General features: G+C 46.6%; 1 protein-coding gene across 3 annotated transcripts in view; it reads right to left on the reverse strand.

Annotated features, from left to right (window-relative positions):
- LOC134927139 (serine/threonine-protein phosphatase 6 regulatory ankyrin repeat subunit B-like) overlaps window positions 1-22,240 on the reverse strand; it is a 223,420-nt gene that overhangs the window by 146,576 nt on the left and 54,604 nt on the right. For 2 of the 3 annotated variants that reach the window (XM_063921202.1, XM_063921201.1), the window contains exons 3-11: window positions 20,902-21,021; window positions 17,476-17,574; window positions 16,103-16,216; window positions 9,158-9,262; window positions 8,112-8,210; window positions 7,904-8,005; window positions 6,474-6,575; window positions 4,378-4,476; window positions 3,832-4,032 (exon numbers count right to left, since the gene is read on the reverse strand). In XM_063921202.1, the coding sequence (XP_063777272.1) occupies window positions 3,832-4,032; window positions 4,378-4,476; window positions 6,474-6,575; window positions 7,904-8,005; window positions 8,112-8,210; window positions 9,158-9,262; window positions 16,103-16,216; window positions 17,476-17,574; window positions 20,902-21,021 (1,041 nt within the window). The remainder of the gene's footprint in view (window positions 1-3,831; window positions 4,033-4,377; window positions 4,477-6,473; window positions 6,576-7,903; window positions 8,006-8,111; window positions 8,211-9,157; window positions 9,263-16,102; window positions 16,217-17,475; window positions 17,575-20,901; window positions 21,022-22,240) is intronic. The other variant, XM_063921203.1, reaches the window with a different exon arrangement.

Raw genomic sequence — 22,240 nt, forward strand, 5'->3', positions numbered from 1 at the left:
ATTTTTCCGTATTTTGGAATAATTGCATACCATAGTGAGATATCATGGTGATGGGACCTAAATCTAAGCACAGAATGCATTTATGTTACATATACACCTTATACACACAGCCTGAAGGCCATTTAATACAATATTTTTAATAACTTTGTGTATTAAACAAAGTGTGTCTACATTCACACAATTCATTTATGTTTCATATACACCCTATACACACAGCCTGAAGGTCATTTAATACAATATTTTTAATAACTTTGTGTATTAAACAAAGTGTGTGTACATTGAGACATCAAAAAACAAAGGTTTCACTATCTCACTCTCACTCAAAAAAGTCTGTATTTCGGAATATTCCGTATTTCGGAATATATGGATATGGGATACTCAACCTGTAATATGGTTTGCAGTACAATGTTAGGTACTGTGTAATAAAGATACAGTATATACTTTTATATGTTCTATATGGTCAGAGTCTAAATATTATATTTATGATATGCATATGTGTATATATAGTATGAATATATTTAGCCAAAGCATATATAAAAGTAAGTGTGTGTGTGTGTGTGTGAATGATCCGGTTAGGATCCTAGTGGTTGGGATTCCAGCAGTCAAAATACTGACACCGGAATCCCGACACTACTCGAATGCCAGCGCTGGTATGCCAACATCACTATCCTGGCGCCAAAATCCCAAACGATGATTTAACAGGAAATCATGGGAGGGTTAGGGTTTAGGCTGCGAGGAAAGGTGGGTCAGGGTTAGGGATCAGGGTTACCTTTCTTATACCCCTTTCACATCGCAAATGTCAGGTCGCACCCAAGAATTGAAAATAGGTCCTTCCTGGGTGTGACCCATATGCCCGGTTGGGTTGTCATTGGGGGCGGGGACCGAGGCGTCATCGGGTGCGGAGGCGGCGCTGAGAGATGAGATCATCTCCCATCTCTCGCATCGACCTGGCAACCCGTTCACACTGCACCTGACCTGGTAATTTACCTGGGAATAACACTGCTTTATTCCCGGGTTGAATTACCGGGTCAGGCAACCCGGGAATTCGCCATGGCCCCTTTCACACCGCACAGCGACCTGTGCCGACCCAGCAATATACCGGGTCAATACCGGGTTATTTTTGCGGTGTGAAAGGGGTATTATTTAGTCTGTCGGTATTTTAAACAAAGATGCCGCTGTCAGTATTTTAACAGCCGGCATCCCAACCACTGGGATCCCAATCCCTACCTGCGTGTGTGTATATCATTCATATATATGTGTGTGCCATGTACATACGTATATATAAACAGTATGTATACACTATAAGATAGATAGATAGATAGATAGATAGATAGATAGATAGATAGATAGATAGATAGATAGATAGATAGATAGATATTGTAAACTAGCCCGGCACTCTTCAAAAGCGTTAAATAGCTGTTCCTTTGTCTTCTGGAGAACGTGACCGTGAACAAATAGGCAGCGTCACTTGCAGACTGGATAAAAGCTTGTATTAAAGTGTCACATACACAGGGGCAGATTCAATTGTCGGTGGGAAATTTGAAAAACCCAGCGGTGCGTGGTTATTGCCGCAGGGTTTTGGTATTCAATTAGAGCATAGGTTCTCAAACTCGGTCCTCAGGACCCCACACAGGGCATGTTTTGCAGGTCTCCTCACAGAATCATAGGTGAAATAATTAGCTCTACCTGTGGACCTTTTAAAATGTGTCAGTGAGTAATTAATACACCTGTGCACCTGCTGGGTTATCTGCAAAACATGCACTGTGTGGGGTCCTGAGGACCGAGTTTGAGAACCTGTGAATTAGAGGACTGAAAATGAGACGCGCTGATTTCTATAGTAGTCACTGTGTCTTTTTTTTCGCACACAAGAGCAAGTCTGAGTCTTGCTTTGGAACCCCCAGAAGTTCCCAATTAGCTTAATTAGTCAGTAAATTCTTACCTTCCGAAGCTGGGTCTTCTTCATACAGGATCGGGAGCCGATCTCCTGCAGCAACGATAAGTATGTGAGTGTGTGTGAGTGTTGACAGGTGTGTATCAGTGTGTGTAAGAATGTTTTTTGAGTGTGTCTGTGTGACTCCCCCCTGGAGCTAGCCACTGGGAGAACTATATCTCCCAGCAGCCCCTCTCCCCAGTCGGAAGATGAAGGGGAGATCACCGGGAGCAGTGAGACCACTGGAGACCCCTGGAGAGGCGAGCGTCATTTTCTTTTTCCTAACGTGCCACAGGGTTTTCAGTGCTGAAATTCCCTCAATAATTTTTTTCCAATTGGATATAGTGGGTATCGGGAACGCACATATCTGCAGTAATCCAAAATTGGGTGCGTGGTAAGCAGGGTTTTTTTAAATCTTGCTAAACATCGCTCCCAATTGAATCACCCCTATAGACCAACATTTCGGGGGCTAACTTGCCCCTTTGTCAAAGTGAAAACTATTCTGGTCACATACCCCGCGGCGTCACACATTAGGCCCTTCATAAATTTCAGCTCCAGGCCCATGAGGACCTTAATCTGGCACTGCATACAGATAGGTATACCGTAGGGACACAAGTGAGTTACATGTACTGTACGTCTAGTCAGTCAATGTTCAGAAGTTCAGCAGGCGGACCGCTTGGAGAAAAACTTTTGAGGCTTCTGGTGGACCAGGTTACCCTCCACTACTACAGGATATTACAGGTTACCCTCTGCTACTACAGGATATTACAGGTCACCCCCGCTACTACAAGATATTAGAGGTCACCCTCTGCTATTACAGGATATTACAGGTCACCCTCTGCTACTACAGGATATCAGAATCAGCTTTATTGGCCAGGTATACTTGCGTATACTAGGAATTTGTCATCTGTTTGCTATATAACAGCCAAGTAGGCAAGTAAAGTCATACAGATAGGTATACCGTAGGGACACAAGTGAGTTACATGTACTGTATGTCTTAGTCAGTCAATGTTCAGAAGTTCAGCAGGCGGACCGCTTGGAGAAAGAAACTTTTGAGGCTTCTGGTGGACCAGGTTACCCTCCGCTACTACAGAAATTACAGGTCACCCCCGCTACTACAGGATATTACAGGTCACCCTCTGCTACTACAAGATATTACAGGTCACCCTCTGCTATTACAGGATATTACAGGTCACCCTCTGCTACTACAAGATATTAAAGGTGATCTATCTTCTAATACTACAGGATATTAAAGCTCACCACCACAACTACAGAATATATGACATCTCAACTTCCAATATTACAGGATATTACCGGTCACCCTCCACTACCACAGGAAATTCCAGGTCACCCTTCATTGCTACAGGAAATTATAGGACACCATCCACTACAATATGTCTAAGTTCCCCGTTACCATAGTGAGTTATAGGTCATGGCAGCTTTGGCTCAGTCTGCGGTCCGCAGGTGCAGCCCGGGGAAACGCTGAGGAAGAGCTTGCCGATGGCAGCATCACGGCAGCTTCGGCTCAGTCTGGGCTGAACACGGTCTCGCAAGATTTGATGTCATCATCTCGCAAGACAGTCACTGTAGTTTACCGAGTTCCTCGGCTGCCAAGGAGCACTGCTTGTGCTCCCAGGGTCCCCTTATTCCTGGAGAATCCGGGTGAGGGGGAAAAGCCTCCCGGAGGGTTGCCACCAAATCCTGGAGAATCCAGGAAATCAGGGAGAGGTGGCAACCCTAACCACAACGGTTGATCAGATATGTGGGAAAATCTTAGGGACTAGGTTTATGTTCTAATGCTCACCTGAGCCAGGTGTGAGAGCAGCTACAGAACTACATGCCCAGGATGCAGCATTGCGGCTCTTTGCACTGAGAGAGGAGAATACCTTCAGGGACGTTACCTTCCCTCCTTTTGGTTGTACTTGTGCCCCGAAGCCGAGCAGGATCTGGACTACATGCGGCTTGCAGGACTCCACAGCAATGTGCAAGGCAGTGTAGTCCTCTTTGGTCCTAGCGTCCACGTGAGCTCCCTTCTGTAGCAGGGCTTTCACCACCGAGGTATGTCCTCTCCTGGCCGCTGCGTGCAGACACACCGCCCCCGACTGCAGGTTATAGGCAGATGTCGCTGTTATGCTTACTCCATAAACGCAACATACAATGCAATTTGTAGGGTGTTTTTTCCTAATGCTACCTTATGCTAATGGCTGCACTGAATATTCAACCGTCTTACTGAGGCGTCCCATCTGATAAAAAGGAACAGCCAATCAGCTACAAACTGTCACGTCACAGGCTGTGTTTGAAAAATGACCGTTGATAGCTGATTGTTTACATTATCTCCATCCACTTTATCTCTCCCCTTGTAGTAGTCAGAGTCCTATTCAGATTCTGCTATGGGACCCTCCAATTCTTATTTGCTTCTCTGCATATCCCCATGTAAGCATACGTACCTTATTAGGCATATGCAGCAGAACCCCCTTCTTCAGAAAGGCCAGCGCTGTTTCTGGGTGCCCACACTGTGAGGCGATGTGCAGGAGAGTGTCCCCATCCTAACAATAACGACAAGTTGCAGAGTATGAGAGAATGAATTAGGCGTATCTACCATGCCTTAAAGTGTAATTCCTCTCGAAAAATGGGTTGGCACTACAATATTATAGAATAACTAGATAATAATAATTCAATGAGGATTTTTGCCTAAAATTTCCTTTTGAAATCTCAGAAACAAACAATTGTAGCTGCCATTTGACAGATAGTTTGGAAATACCTGACTTTACTAAGAAATACATGCAATCAAGAGAACAAACTGTATTGTTTCCATAGTTACAGATGTTGCTAAGCAATGTCATTTCTTGATGACCTGTCTGTCAGGCGGCAGCCACCATTTGTTCATGAGTTATTAACAGGTGATTTCAGGCAGAAGTTCCAGCAAAATGTAAAACCAAGCACAAAGATTTTTGATTAGGAATCAATCTCAAAGTATAGTAGGTACATTGGCATTTCTATAATGGGGGCAGTATGTGCACACATTGCACCTATATTTGAATACATACTGTAACTTTCCGGAGTCCAGCATCAGGCGTTGCAGCCATGGCGAAAATCTCACCCATAAAGGGAGATCGCTACCGAGCCCGCAACGTGGCAAGCACAGCGAGCCAGGAAGGGGCTTCGTTGAACTTGCCCTCTGCCGGCATTCTGCCGCTAGGGATGCCGATGTCGGTATACTGACATTCGGCATCCCATGCGTCGGTAAAACATAACGAACCCAACACACCTTCAAACGACCTCAATCCACCTATTAAAAGATTTAAAGACATTTCTGCATAATGAATTGAAATCGTCCTCTATATGGTGAATTCTGGCCAGCAGGCCCTTCTCTAACCTCTGTCACCCTGGTATATGTACTCCTTCCTTTTTCATGTTAGTTTTATTTTATGCATGACTTGTTTTATGTATTATGCGCACGCCCACGGCTCTGCAGTTTTGAGGCACCTATTGATATATATAGGCTATTGGGATGGTGGTGACAATGTTGGCATAGCGGATGTGTAGGTGACTGTCAGGTCACACAGAGACTCCATGACCAGGGTTTATTGGTAACCAGAAGGTACAGAGTAATGCAGGGACACAGTTGCATTGCAAGAGTTAACTGTGAGCACTACTGTGACACTCTTACACAGTAACGCTGGCTGCAGCCCGCACATGTGCAGTAGGCGTAGCACAGCAGGTTGAAGGTCGCAATTCCCTACAGACTCTGGGTCCTAGTGCCCAGCATGTTCTAGTACAAGGACAGATGAAGCGCAAAGTGCCTGTCTTTCAACAGCGTCTAATAGCCAAACAACAAAGGCCGGAGGATACTTAAAATAAAATTTTTTTTGTAAATGTGGTCTAAGGGGTATATTTACTTAGGTGTGAGGTTTTTTTTTTAGAATAAGGGGATGTTGCCCATAGCAACCAATGAAACTGTTGCTATTATCTTATAGAAGCAGCTAGATAAATGTTAAATGGAATCTGACTGGTGCTATGGGCAACTAATCACACCTTAGTAAATATATCCCTGTATAGGTTTCACTGTTTCTTCATTAAATAAATACATTGTGCAACTTTTTCTTTGATGAAAACGTTTCCAGGATAAGTACAAAACCATGCGACCAGTAACATATGGGATCAATTATCTTAACATGTAATTCTAACAGACTGAATACTATCTAGCCATGACTTGGACAGAGAAGAGGCGTAATACTGCGCAGTCCTGCCCCGGTGGGCTACCTATTGCAAACTTTAGTTGAAAAATCCTATTGGGCATACTGAGGCTGGGATGATATAGTAAGAAAAAATGTCACAGACCAGAGTATGCTGAGAAGGACCAGAGCCGAGAGCGACACCCCAGGCAGAAAAGAGGAACTACACAAGATTTGAAAGGTGCAGGGTGCTAGAATGAACACTATGGGTTTGAAAAATAACAGTTGGGAGCAGATTGGCTTTATCTCCATTCAGGGGTTAGTAAATAGACCCCTTAGGCTTGTTAGATAACTTTATACATACTTGCCTTCGTACGTGCCAAAACATTGGAGCGAAACTTCTCAGTGAGTATCTCAACGAGGCCGGTGTGCCCCCTTTCTGCCGCAATGTGCAGAGGAGATCTGTCCAGCTGTAGGAAACAAAAGTCACTGCAGTACCGTATAGCATTGGCTGGATGAGGCCCTGACGAACATTTATGAATTATTCTAAAGAGAGAAAGTACCAGCAATCATTTATCTTGACCAGTCTATAAATTTATATTATTATCGCTGTTCTGTAACTTGTAATGGATTTGGTGCAAGGACCTTAAAGTTTGTGTGTTCTATCAAACTTGTGACGCAAATAATGAAAATTGGCACAAAGACACTGAATAATATACAAAGCGTATATATGGGAATTACAGTACAGGGCACTGGGCTCATTATCGCCTGTAACGAATTCCTGCTTCTGCACTAGGCTGTAAATAATAAATGTTTGAAATATTTAAGCAAAAATATAAATACAGGGTGAGTCTCCCCTATTTGAAATATGCAGAAATCCAAAAATTTTTGAACACAAACTTTGTTTTAAGCACAAAATGATTAAAAATATTGTATTTAATGACCTTCAGGGCAGCTGTGTCCATTAGGTGCGTAAGAAACGTAATTCTTTTCATGCTTTAGACTTGGGCTTCCCCCACAAGATATCTCATTATGGTATGCAAATAGTCCAAAATATGGAAAAATCCAATAACCAAAATAAAAAAACAAATCCGTGCGTGTAAATGGCACTGTGAAAATTAATTTTTACTGCATGGAAATTCATGGTGTCAATTTATAAATGACCACTAGGAGGCGACATCTTGCTGACCAGTGCTTATTTGATTTCATTTTAGTGAGTTTAGTTAATTTACTGATGGAGGGCATCCCTGGATCAGTCTGATTGGCTATCCCCAGCTGATTCTTACTCTGTTCCACATTATGCAATGAAGGCGACTATGAGAAGAATTTAGGAGACCAGGGGGTCTATTCATGAAGCAGTGAAAAGTGTGGAGAAGTGAGCCTGTGGAGAAGTTGCCCATGGCAACCAATCAGCTGCTCCGTACAATTGTATAGTATGCAAATTCTAAATGTTACTGCAATGCTGATTGGTTGCCATGGGCAACTTCTCCACTGGCTCACTTCTCCACACTTTTCACTGCTTCATGAATAGACCCATTAGGGGTACTGTATATTTGCTAAGCCTTGGATGGAGATAAAGTGGACGGAGATAAGGTACCAGCCAACCAGCTCCTTCCTAACTGTCATGTCACAGACTGGGTTTGAAAAATGACAGTGAGGAGCTGATTGGCTGGTACTTTATCTCTGTTTACTTCATCTCTATCGAAGGCTTAGTAATCGACCCCTTAAATTCCTCTGTAGGGAAGAATGAAAAAGAATCTCACACGTGTTAATGAGTGATGGTAGATGTGGAGGTTACCGTGTCTGTTATGTTAGGGTTGGCCTTGCACTGATGTAAGAACTTCACAGTGACCTCATCTCCTTCCCCAGCCGCGATGTGTAAGGGGGTCTGCCCTTCACTCTATAGGAGAAAGCATATTGTGAGGGCATATCCCCTGTAGTAGCCACCATGACACGGAGGAATATGCTACTGCACTGAGCGGGAGGGCAGCCATGTTGGTACTCACGTTCTGGCAGTCCACGAGGGCTCCATACTCCACCAGGAGCTTAGCGGCTTCCACGTCCCGCTTTCTACAACATGCATGAAGTGCGGAGTCACCATATTTCTGTTAGTGACAGGCGGTATATTGACACGTTAAAGCCGGGTTACATCAGTCACATCCTGCATTGCGATTATTACAGTGTAGTACACGTGCTGCATCAGTGCATAAAGGTAGCACAGCATCTGATACTAGAACAAATTGTCGCTTTAATATAGTCAGCGCGGCATTAACAAGAGCGATCACTGAATTGCATTTGTGAAGGGTAAGTAAGTAAGCCCAGTGTACTTGGAGGACATAAGCTGAGCCTAAGGGGTATATTCATGAAGCAGTGAAAAGAGTGGAGAAGTGAGTCTGTGGAGAAGTTGCCCATGGCAACCAATCAGCTGCTCTGTATAATTGTGTAGTATACAAATGATAAATGTTACTTTAATGCTGATTGGTTCTTCTCCACCGGCTCACTTCTCCACACTTTTCACTGTTTCATGAACAGACCCCTTAGTAAGAAGCCAAAGTGTCTATTGTTACCTAGACATGGATCAGGCAACCTATGGTGCGTGTTTCTGTGTGTGTGTGGGGGGGGGGGGGGGGGGATGTTCCAAGGGTCTGATTCAGCAGTAGACGTATTTGCATAGCCGCACAAAAGCGCCTTTGCAAATCTGTCCACTGAAAATGTAAATGCTTCAGAGACCTCCTTGCTGCACTTGCGATCCCAGCGATGCCACCTAGGTCACAGCCTGGGATCAAGCCTCGGCTTACTCAGGCTGGCCGTCGCAGGGCGCCTTGCGAGGCCAGGAAGTATGCATTGAGAGACGCAGACCCTGGCCTTGCCAGTCATGGAAAACGGGGGAGACACGATGACCTGTATCTGTCATACATGTGGCTGCTACATATGAACATTATATGACGTGATCCAGGTACATGTCTGGCGGATGCACAGAACACGTTAGGATAACCTGACTGTGTAACGTAGTTATAACCGCACATAGTAATATAATAATTGTCGGTCTTACGTTGCTTGTAGCTTTCACCTGGGCGTCAGTGTGAGAGGTCAGTAGCTCCTTACAGATACTCAGATTACTGGACTCCACCGCTAAAAACAAAGGGATGCAGCCGTCCTGGGAAAGCATGCATTATCTATTAGAGAGATCAGTCTGAAAATAAGAATTTACTTACCGATAATTCTATTTCTCGGAGTCCGTAGTGGATGCTGGGGTTCCTGAAAGGACCATGGGGAATAGCGGCTCCGCAGGAGACAGGGCACAAAAGTAAAGCTTTTACAGGTCAGGTGGTGTGTACTGGCTCCTCCCCCTATGACCCTCCTCCAGACTCCAGTTAGGTACTGTGCCCGGACGAGCGTACACAATAAGGGAGGATTTTGAATCCCGGGTAAGACTCATACCAGCCACACCAATCACACCGTACAACTTGTGATCTAAACCCAGTTAACAGTATGATAACAGAGGAGCCTCTGAAAGATGGCTTCCTAAACAATAACCCGAATTAGTTAACAATAACTATGTACAAGTATTGCAGATAATCCGCACTTGGGATGGGCGCCCAGCATCCACTACGGACTCCGAGAAATAGAATTATCGGTAAGTAAATTCTTATTTTCTCTATCGTCCTAAGTGGATGCTGGGGTTCCTGAAAGGACCATGGGGATTATACCAAAGCTCCCAAACGGGCGGGAGAGTGCGGATGACTCTGCAGCACCGAATGAGAGAACTCCAGGTCCTCCTTTGCCAGGGTATCAATTTTGTAAAAATTTACAAACGTGTTCTCCCCTGACCACGTAGCTGCTCGGCAGAGTTGTAATGCCGAGACCCCTCGGGCAGCCGCCCAAGATGAGCCCACCTTCCTTGCGGAATGGGCCTTAACAGATTTAGGCTGTGGCAGGCCTGCCACAGAATGTGCAAGTTGAATTTTGTTACAAATCCAACGAGCAATCGACTGCTTAGAAGCAGGTGCACCCAACTTGTTGGGTGCATACAGTATAAACAGCGAGTCAGATTTTCTGACTCCAGCCGTCCTTTAAATGTATATTTTTAAGGCTCTGACAACGTCCAACAACTTGGAGTCCTTCAAGTCGTCTGTAGCCGCAGGCACTACAATAGGCTGGTTCAGGTGAAACGCTGATACCACCTTAGGGAGAAAATGCGGACGCGTCCGCAGCTCTGCCCTATGTCGAATGGAAAATTAAATAAGGGCTTTTATAAAACAAAGCCGCCAGTTCAGATACTCTCCCGGCCGAAGCCAGGGCCAGTAACATAGTCACTTTCCATGTGAGATATTTCAAATCCACATTCTTTAGTGGTTCAAACCAATTGGATTTGAGGAAATCTAAAACTACATTTAGATCCCACGGTGCCACCTTAGGCACCACAGGAGGCTGTATATGCAGTACTCCTTTGATAAAATCTGGACCTCAGGGACTGAGGCCAATTCTTTTTGGAAGAATATTGATAGGGCCGAAATTTGAACCTTAATAGATCCCAATTTGAGACCCATAGACAATCCTGATTGCAGGAAATGTAGGAAAACGACCCAGTTGAAATTCCTCCATCGGAGCACTCCGCTGCTCGCACCACGCAACATATTTTCGCCAAATACGGCGATAATGCTTCGCGGTGACTTCCTTCCTTGCCTTTATCAAGGTAGGAATGACTTCTTCTGGAATGCCTTTTCCTTTTAGGATCTGGCATTCAAACGCCATGCCGTCAAACGCAGCCGCGGTAAGTCTTAAAAAAGACAAGGACCCTGCTGAAGCAGGTCCCTTCTCAGAAGTAGAGGCCACGGATCGTCCGTGACCATCTCTTGAAGTTCCGGGTACCAAGTCCTTCTTGGCCAATCCGGAGCCACTAGTCTTACTCCTCTTTGCCGTATAATCCTCAATACCTTTGGTATGAGAGGCAGAGGAGGAAACACATATACCGACTGGTACACCCAAGGTGTTACCAGCGCGTCCACAGCTATTGCCTGCGGATCTCTTGACCTGGCGCAATACCTGTCCAGTGTTTTGTTGAGGCGAGACGCCATCATGTCCACCATTGGTTTTACCCAACGGTTTAATAGCATGTGGAAAACTTCTGGATGAAGTCCCCACTCTCCCGGGTGAAAGTCGTGTCTGCTGAGGAAGTCTGCTTCCCAGTTGTCCACGCCCGGGATGAATACTGCTGACAGTGCTATCACGTGATTCTCCGCCCAGCGAAGGATCCTGGCAGCTTCTGCCATTGCCCTCCTGCTTCTTGTGCCGCCCTGTCTGTTTACATGGGCGACTGCCGTGATGTTGTCCGACTGGATCAACACCGGTCTTCCTTGAAGCAGAGGTTCCGCCTGGCTTAGAGCATTGTAGATTGCTCTTAGTTCCAGAATGCTTATGTGAAGAGACTTTTTCAGGCTCGACCACACTCCCTGGAAATTTCTTCCCTGTGTGACTGCTCCCCAGCCTCTCAGGCTGGCATCCGTGGTCACCAGGATCCAATCCTGCATGCCGAATCTGCGGCCCTCCAATAGATGAGCCTCCTGCAACCACCACAGAAGGGATACCCTTGTCCTCGGCGACAGGGTTATCCGCAGGTGCATCTGAAGATGCGACCCTGACCATTTGTCCAACAGATCCCTTTGCATGGAATCTGCCGAAAGGGATTGCTTCGTAAGAAGCTACCATTTTTTCCCAGGACTCTTGTGCATTGATGTACAGACACCTTTCCTGGTTTTAGGAGGTTCCTGACCAGGTCAGATAACTCCTTGGCTTTTTCTTCGGAAAGAAAAACCTTTTTCTGAACTGTGTCCAGAATCATCCCCAGGAACAGCAGACGAGTTGTCGGCATTAATTGGGATTTTGGAATATTCAGAATCCATCCGTGCTGCTTTAGCACCTCTTGAGATAGTGCTAAACCCATCTCTAGCTGTTCTCTGGACCTTGCCCTTATTAGGAGATCGTCCAAGTATGGGATAATTAATACGCCTTTTCTTCGAAGAAGAAATATTATCTCGGCCATTACCTTTGTAAAGACCCGAGGTGCCGTGGACAAACCAAACGGCAGCGTCTGAAACTGATAGTGACAGTTTTGTACAACGAACCTGAGGTACCCCTGTGTGAGGGGTAATTGGAACGTGGAGATACGCATCCTTGATGTCCAAGGATACCATAAAGTCCCCTTCTTCCAGGTTCGCTATCACTGCTCTGAGTGACTCCATCTTGAACTTGAACTTCTTTATGTACAGGTTCAAGGACTTCAGATTTAGAATAGGCCTTACCGAGCCATCCGGCTTCGGTACCACAAAAAGAGTGGAATAATACCCCTTCCCTTGTTGTAGAAGAGGTACCTTGACTATCACCTGCTGAGAATACAGCTTGTGAATGGCTTCCAAAACCGTCTCCCTTCCTGAGGGGGACGTTGGTAAAGCAGACTTCAGGAAACGGCGAGGTGGCTCTGTCTCTAATTTCAACCTGTACCCCTGAGATATTATCTGCAGGATCCAGGGATTTACCTGCGAGTGAGCCCACTGCGCGCTGTAATTCTTGAGACGACCGCCTACCGCCCCCGAGTCCGCTTGCGAAGCCCCAGCGTCATGCTGAGGCTTTTGTAGAAGCCGGGGAGGGCTTCTGTTCCTGGGAAGGAGCTGCCTGTTGCTGTCTCTTCCCTCGTCCTCTGCCTCGTGGCAGATATGAATAGCCCTTTGCTCTCTTATTTTTAAAGGAACGAAAGGGCTGCGGTTGAAAAGTCGGTGCCTTTTTCTGTTGGGGAGTGACTTGAGGTAGAAAGGTGGATTTCCCGGCCGTAGCCGTGGCCACCAAATCCGATAGACCGACCCCAAATAACTCCTCTACGCATCGCCTGTCCACTGTCGTGTCCATAAAGCTCTTCTGGCCGAAATGGACATAGCACTTACCCGTGATGCCAGTGTGCAGATATCTCTCTGTGCATCACGCATATAAAGAAATGCATCCTTTATTTGTTCTAACGACAGTAAAATATTGTCCCTGTCCAGGGTATCAATATTTTCGATCAGGGACTCTGACCAAACTACCCCAGCACTGCACATCCAGGCAGTCGCAATAGCTGGTCGTAGTATAACACCTGCATGTGTGTATATACCTTTTTGGATATTTTCCATCCTCCTATCTGATGGATCTTTAAGTGCGGCCGTCTCAGGAGAGGGTAACGCCACTTGTTTTGATAAGCGTGTTAGCGCTTTGTCCACCCTAGGAGGTGTTTCCCAGCGCTCCCTAACCTCTGGCGGGAAAGGGTATAAAGCCAATAACTTCTTTGAAATTAGCAGTTTTTTATCGGGGCACCCCACGCTTCATCACACACGTCATTTAATTCTTCTGATTCGGTAAAAACTACTGGTAGTTTTTTCACACCCCACATAATACCCTGTTTAGTGGTACCTGTAGTATCAGCTAAATGTAACATCTCCTTTATTGCCAAAATCATATAACGTGTGGCCCTACTGGAAAATACGGTTGATTCGTCACCTTCACCACCGGAATCAGTGCCTGTGTCTGGGTCTGTGTCGACCGACTGAGGCAAGGGGCGTTTTACAGCCCCTGACGGTGTTTGAGGCGCCTGGACAGGCACTAATTGAGTGTCCGGCCGCCTCATGTCGGCAAACGACTGCTTAAGCGAGTTGACGCTATCCCGTAATTCCACAAATAAAGGCATCCATTCTGGTGTCGACCCCCTAGGAGGTGACATCCTCATATTTGGCAATTGCTCCGCCTCCACACCAATAACGTCCTCATACATGTCGACACACACGTACCGACACACAGCAGACACACAGGGAATGCTCTATACGAAGACAGGACCCACTAGCCCTTTGGGGAGACAGAGGGAGAGTCTGCCAGCACACACCAAAAAGCGCTATATATGACAGGGATAGCCTTATGATTAAGTGCTCCCTTATAGCTGCTTTTATATTAATATATTGCCATTTATTTTGCCCCCCCTCTCTGTTATACCCTGTTTCTGTAGTGCAGTGCAGGGGAGAGACCTGGGAGCCTTCCTGACCAGCGGAGCTGTGACAGAAAATGGCGCCGTGTGCTGAGGAGATAGGCCCCGCCCCTTTTTCGGCGGGCTCGTCTCCCGCTATTTAGTACATTTAGGCAGGGGTAAATATCTCCATATAGCCTCTGGGGCTATATGTGAGGTATTTTTAGCCTTTTTAAAGGTTTTCATTTGCCTCCCAGGGCGCCCCCCCCCCAGCGCCCTGCACCCTCAGTGACTGCCGTGTGAAGTGTGCTGAGAGGAAAATGGCGCACAGCTGCAGTGCTGTGCGCTACCTTAAGAAGACTGCAGGAGTCTTCAGCCGCCGATTCTGGACCTCTTCTTGCTTCAGCATCTGTGAGGGGGCCGGCGGCGTGGCTCCGGTGACCATCCAGGCTGTACCTGTGATCGTCCCTCTGGAGCTTCATGTCCAGTAGCCAAGAAGCCAATCCATCCTGCACGCAGGTGAGTTCACTTCTTCTCCCCTCTGTCCCTCGTTGCAGTGATCCTGTTGCCAGCAGGAATCACTGTAAAATAAAAAACCTAAGCTAAACTCTCTAAGCAGCTCTTTATGAGAGCCACCTAGAATTGCACCCTTCTCGGCCGGGCACAAAAATCTAACTGGAGTCTGGAGGAGGGTCATAGGGGGAGGAGCCAGTACACACCACCTGACCTGTAAAAGCTTTACTTTTGTGCCCTGTCTCCTGCGGAGCCGCTATTCCCCATGGTCCTTTCAGGAACCCCAGCATCCACTTAGGACGATCGAGAAAATAACATTAATATAATTTTTTTATGTTTGGGTGTCTGACAAGTTCTCTCCCAAGCGGGGTCACCTGCTCTCTGCTAACCGGGGTCACCTGCTCTCTGCTAACTGGGGTCACCTGCTCTCTCCTAACAGGGGTCACCTGCGTTCTCCTAACCGGGGTCACCTGCACTCTCCTAACAGGGGTCACCAGGACTCTCCTAACAGGGGTCACCAAGACTCTCCTAACAGGGGTCACCTGCACTCTCCTAACAGGGGTCACCAGGACTCTCCTAACAGGGGTCACCAGGACTCTCCTAACAGGGGTCACCAGGACTCTCCTAACCGGGGTCACCTGCACTCTCCTAACCGGGGTCACCTGCTCTCTCCTAACCGGAGTCACGTGCTCTCTCCTAACCGGAGTCACGTGCTCTCTCCTAACTGGGGTTATCTGCTCTCTCCTAACCGGGGTCACCTGCTCTCTCTTAACCGTAGTCATCTGCTCTCTCTTAACTGGGGTCACCTGCACTCTCCTAACAGGGGTCACCAGGACTCTCCTAACAGGAGTCACCAGGACTCTCCTAACAGGGGTCACCTGCACTCTCCTAACAGGGGTCACCAGGACTCTCCTAACAGGGGTCACCAGGACTCTCCTAACAGGGGTCACCAGGACTCTCCTAACAGGGGTCACCAGGACTCTCCTAACCGGGGTCACCTGCACTCTCCTAACCGGGGTCACCTGCACTCTCCTAACCGGGGTCACCTGCACTCTCCTAACCGGGGTCACCTGCACTCTCCTAACCGGGGTCACCTGCACTCTCCTAACCGGGGACACCTGCTCTCTCCTAACCGGAGTCACGTGCTCTCTCCTAACCGGGGTTATCTGCTCTCTCCTAATCGGGGTCACCTGCTCTCTCCTAACTGGGGTCACCTGCTCTACAAAACTGGGTCTTGATTTTTATCTAATTCCATCTGTCTGCCTATCTAACGGATATTAATGGAATGACTTTATTTGATGATGCCGGAGTTACTTATTGGTGGGTATGAGGGCTTATTTAATGATGAGGAGATGATATTGTGTGACAGTCACAAAAACTCTCTCGTCTATGGCGGTCGGCGATTTAGGGGTGGCAAAGTAAAATTACATCTTGACATCCCCCCAAACCTAAAAGCTTTCTGTCACCCCTGCTGTCTAATGAGCTACGTATACACTTTACCTCATCCTGGGTGAGCCGGGCATCCTTGTGTGATGCCTTCAGCAGTGTCTGGATGACACTGACAGCACCACTGGGGCGCTGCGCTGCATAATGGAGGGGCAGCTGGTTCTTCACCTGGGGGAACAAAAACACGTCAGGGTAGAGGACAACAGACAGTGCTGGCTCCTATCTGTGTGCAGTCTGTATGTTCTGCCTGCGATTGGGGGTTTCCTCTGGGGGCTCGGTTGTCGGTTCCCTCCCGCAGGAGGTACAGACTATAAATGGTAACCTGTACTCGGCACGGGCCAACGTGAGTCAATAAATAATCTATAAAAGTTATTATTCAGTATTGCATTATTTTATATTATCTTAAAATACACTACATGAGAAGATTTGAGGGGACACTGTACAGAGCTGACCAGAAGATGAAGCCATATATATTTAGTAACTGGGCTCTGCGGCAGCTTTGTGGGTCCCCAGTTACTAAAGAAATTATCCTCCCCATTCTGACCCCTAGGAAGGGAGTAGGCTGTAGGAGGAACCGTCTGTTATACTGGGACTCCTCGGAAAGTCAGGAGGCTCCGGCAGATTCTGGAAGAGTAGGCAGGTATGCTGATAAGTCATATGGCCAAGACCACATTTATTGTTTTTCCCCCATCAGGGGTCCCTCCACCTCACCCCCTCTGACCATGCATGCGAGAGTGGAGAGTGCTGGGGAGGGCTCCTACAGATCGATCTCTGGTAACTTTTGCAGAGTGCAGTCCATAGGCTACAATGTCTAACGCCATCTGGAGATGGCATTAGCTACCGGGGTTACGCATGGTCAATTTGGCGAAAAATCAACCACCATAGTTTTCTACGATGCCTGCTTTAGTGATAAAAAATGGGGGATCGGAGATATCTGCTGTGGTCCCCTCACAGATACTTAGTATTTGCGGGTACCCGTTCTTGGGGGATATCCTGCAAATATACAGGCACCAGAATATGGTAATATAGGATTCAACCTTTATAGACCTCAGAGTAATGGGGTACGGTGGTGCAATGGTCAGCTTGCTGCCCCACAGTACTGAAGTCTTGGGTTCGATCTCCATCAAGTTCTATCTGGGTGTGGGGTTTTTATGTTCTCTCTGTATTTGCATGGGTTCCCTTCCACAAATATACTAATTGGTTAATTGACTTCTGCCCATGTGATGGGGAGAATAGATAGTAATCACCACTGCTAGCGGGATGTGGATGACTGACATACTCTGTAAAGCGCTCCGGAATATGTGTGCGCTATATTATAACTGGTAACAATAAATGTCTGTCGTAGATGTTCGTTTTGGAATAAATGTTCCATAAGCAGAAAGTATAAAGCCTGGAATAGAAATTAGAATTATAAGATTGACTTGTACCCCTCCGGGAAGATTGGGTTCAGCTTTCTTTGCCAGCAGAAGTTTCACAATCTCCTCCTTAGAGTGCGCGGCGGCCACATGTAACGCTGTGCGACCATCCTGGAAACAGACACAGACAATACTGACATGTAACACAGCTGTTAATGGGTTACCTCACCTGACTGTGTACAGCTACACGCTAACTCTGTATGTAGGATGAATTATCGCCCTCACAGGAGGTGATACCCCACTCACAGGAGGTGACACCCCGCTCACAGGAGGTGACACCCCACTCACAGGAGGTGACACCTCACACACAGGAGGTGACACCCCGCTCATAGGAGGAGGCATCCCAATCACAGGAGGGGGCACCCCAATCACAGGAGAGGACACCCCGCTCACAGGAGGTGATACCCCGCTCACAGGAGGTGATACCCCGCTCACAGGAGGTGATACCCCGCTCACAGGAGGTGATACCCCGCTCACAGGAGGTGACACTCCACTCACAAGAGGAGATACCCCACTCAGAGGAGGTGGCACCTCACACACAGGAGCTGACACTTCACACACAGGAGGTGATACCTCACATACAGGAGGGAATACTCCGCTCACAGGAGGGGACACCCCGCTCACAGGAGGTGACACCTCACACACAGGAGGGGACAGCTCACACACAGGAGGTGATGCCCCACTCACAGGAGCTGACACCTCACACACAGAATCTGACACCTCACACACAAAATCTGACACCTCACACACGGGAGCTGACACCTCACACACGGGAGGTGATACTCCACTCACGGGAGGTGATACTCCACTCACGGGAGGTGATACTCCACTCACGGGAGGTGACACTCCACTCACAGGAGATGATACCCCACTCACAGGAGATGATACCCCACTCACAGGAGGTGATATACCCATTATATTCCCCCTCGGGTGGTTGCGTGGACCACCACCCTAGTGGGAATACCGGGCGGTGGGAGGGATTTCGCCAGCCGGCATTTTGACTGTTGGGAAATGAACTGCATCCCCTAACGGTAACCCTAACAATAACGCTAACCCTGACAGTAACCCTAACAATAACGCTAACCCTGACGGTAACCCTAACCCTAATAACCCTAAACATAACGCTAATCTTAATGGTAACGTAAACCCTGGTGATAACTCTAATAATAACCCTAATGAAAATGTCGATATTTTGACAATGTTGACATTCATATACTGTATCAACATTCTGTCGATGTCTGGCATTTTCCAGGTATCGACACTTATCATGTAGACATTTTAACCAAGTTAATATCATAGCTGTCAACGCTCTGGTGTCGACATTTTGAATGTTGACATTGTCATCGTATGGACTTTGTGGCTGCATTAATTGATCCCCAAATGATGCTGATCAGGAAATCCCCGTCTTGCACGCTAGGGAAGTGGTGTGCGTGCAACATGAGCGCACCTGGAGTGCACAAGGAAAACAGCTGCTGATGCAAAGGCCCAGATTTATCAAGCCTTGGAGAGTGATAAATAGCACCAACCAATCATCTCCTAACTGTCATTTTTCAAACACAGTGAAAAGAGTGGAGAAGTGAGCCAGTGGAGAAGTTGCCCTTGGCAACCAATCAGCTGCTCTGTATGGTTTTATAGTATGCAAATTATAAATGTTACTTCAGTGCTGATTGGTTCTTCTCCACTGGCTCACTTCTCCGCAATTTTCACTGCTTCATGAATAGACCCCTGTCTGCAACATGACAGTAAGGAGCTGATTGGCCGGTACTTATCACCGTGCAAGTTATCACTCTCCAAGGCTTGATGAATCTGGGCCAAAGAGTCAGAAACCCCCCAGTCCGCTGTACACCGGCGCAGAATGGCGGTAGCCATCGTATCGCAGTATTTGCCGTAAGTGAAGTAACAGTCTCCTGGCTAGGTTACATGGAGACTGTATATACTGGGTGCCTGTCTGGTTATTGTCAGGAGCTTATACTCACAACTAATATCATCTTACAGGACAATCATTATATTTATAATAATTCGTCTATGTTTCTGTACATAATAGGAGCAGGAACTACTGTATATGGCAGTCACTATTCATTGCTGCACAATACACACACACACATGCACTGTCTGTCCCTGGTACCATAGTTACCAGCAAAACCAGGGACATCCTAGGGTATTAACCTGGAGAAGTGAGAAACCAGTGATAAGCGCACACAGAGCTGTTTCTAGCCAAGTTGGCTCCCAGTGCGAGATTTAAAAATGAGCGCCCCCTCCCCTTCCCCCCATTGAAAAAAAAAAGCCCCCCCCCCCCACTGACATAAAACAAATGCGTGTCCCCCCCCTACATATAAGGCAAGGGGATGTGACCTCATTAAAATAGGCGTGGCCTTGTTAAAATGGGCGTGGCCTCATCAGAAAATACTACCTTAAACCCCAGTTTTTTTACACTGCACCAACAAATCATGGCCACCACAGGAAATAAAGAAAAAAAAAATCTACCATATTATGCCACACACCCTGATTCCTTCGATACATTAAATCCCCATTTTACACATTACAGCAGGCAAGAGTCCTCATTTTACACATTATAGCAGGCAGAATCCCCTTCTATAAAGAGAGAGAGAGAGAGAGAGAGAGAGAGAGAAAGTTATACTTGCATTTGCAGCTGCATCCGCTGGCCAGAGGTCCTCTTCCATCCCGCTCTTCGGCCCGAGCCTTCCTCCGTGTCCTGGGTGGCTCCCCCTCCTCAGTGCTCCGCTCGGGGGTGGAGTTTCATGTAATGACGCTTTTTTGCGTCATGATGTCACAACGCAAACGCGTCACTGCACGAAACTCCACCCCCTGATGTAGTATGACGGAGAGGAGCACAAACAGAGCCACAAAGAGACGCGGTGGGTGCCCCGTGCGAATGCACGCCTCGCCCGCCGCAAGAAACGGCTCTGAACGCACCAGCCACTCATAACTGATTTGAAAAATGACAGTTATGAGCTGATTGGCTGGTGTGTTATCACCCTGCACTTATCACTGTTTTATCCCTTCTCCATGCTTAATACATCTGCCCCAAAGTGTGGTGGTCACTGAAACGCAGGAGGGGCAAATAATTATCGGCTGATCCCAATATTCATGAGAATGCGGCCGGTGGACGGTGTGAATGCCAAATTGCTTTCTCACAAATATTTGAAATGCCCACTCTTATACTGTAAACGCCTGCACCTCTTATTACCATTTGCCATGAATGTGCACTATACATAGCAAAACACTGCATCCCATAAGAGAAAACAATACACCCACACATTATCTGAGTTCCAAAGCTCATTGATGTATATATATTTGTTATTAAAAGGATATGGATTCAAAATATATTACAATGTACAGTATACCTATAGTTACATGGTTACAACTCACACATTAAGCAGTTAAAACATACAGTTACAGTTACATACAGTTACATACCAGCGATACAATTACCATATCTTTCTCATATAAATTTGTCCCTCCATATGACTCTCTCTCTCTCTCTGTAAAATCATGCAAGAACTCCATCATCGTCTGGGACCGATCAGCAACTGACTCCTGTGTGATCAGCAATGTGTTATCTAGTTGGGAACTTACTCATTCATGATGAGTCACTAGTCTCTTTGTAAATGCTAAACAGGTTCAGCCTTGGGGACGTCCAAAGGGCTGGCCTGAGCTTCCTGTCCACTACCTGTTTGGAATATCTATTGTTCTAATAAAAGTGATTTTAGCTAACATACATTTAATCATAATTATTTGTTGAAATGTCCTACAACTTAATAACAAGTATCAAATGAATCTACACATTAATCTGGTTTCTTTAATAGTAAATATGACAGGTCTATCTTGCTTCGTTCAAATAATACACATACATGACATTACTTCATTATATAATTTTAAATCATCATGATGTCTGACGCTTGATATTATGTACTGCATGAAACAAGTGTTGAATACATCTCTGTGGCATGTCCGTGTAAATGCGTGTGTTACCATATATTGCTGTGCTCGCTGCGCGTATTTGCAAGTATAGCGACTCATAATGTGTGTAGTTTGTATGTTCTTTTTATGTAATATTTTTGACTTCGACAACGGGCACGTACCAAGCTACCAAACAAAGTAAGCCCCAAACGGCTGTCAGCTCCTGCGTCATCCAGACGACAGGTGACTAGCGCTCTCATCATCTGCTCCCAAGACACACCCCAATTTCTTTTAGACGCATAGATGTACAGTACACAAGCGAAGCACTTTGAAGCAGTATTTGTATAAAGTTGCAGATGGGCGACCGCCAACAGACGCAGCTGCGGACGTCTCTAAGTCCAACTATGTATCAGGCCCAATAGCTCTTTTTTAATATTTAAATTCCTGATGAACTCAGAGTAACCAAACACATTGGAATAGGTTCCTGACACAGGTTTGGCCCCTGTAAAGACAGTTCGGGGTGAAGTTTATAGCCGCCGGATAAACGTTCTGGTGACATGGGTGTCCCTGGTTTTCATTTCAAAATGATGGGAGCCGGTGTTACAGCTGGGAAGTACGCAGGTGCAGGGATTTTAGGGGCCTATTTCTGTGGGTGATGCTGGGGCCCATGGTTGGGCTCCCATTTATCAAGCCTTGGAGAGTGATAAATAGCATGGTGATAAAATACCAGCCAATCAGCTCCTATCATGTTAAAAGCTGTGTTTGAAAAATTACAGTTTAAAGCTGATTGGTTGGCATTTTATCACCGTGCAATTTATCACTCTCCAAGGCTTGATAAATCTGGGCCTCAGTCTTC

This window comes from Pseudophryne corroboree, chromosome 5 (assembly GCF_028390025.1).
Source record: "Pseudophryne corroboree isolate aPseCor3 chromosome 5, aPseCor3.hap2, whole genome shotgun sequence".
NCBI classification, from domain to species: domain Eukaryota; kingdom Metazoa; phylum Chordata; class Amphibia; order Anura; family Myobatrachidae; genus Pseudophryne; species Pseudophryne corroboree.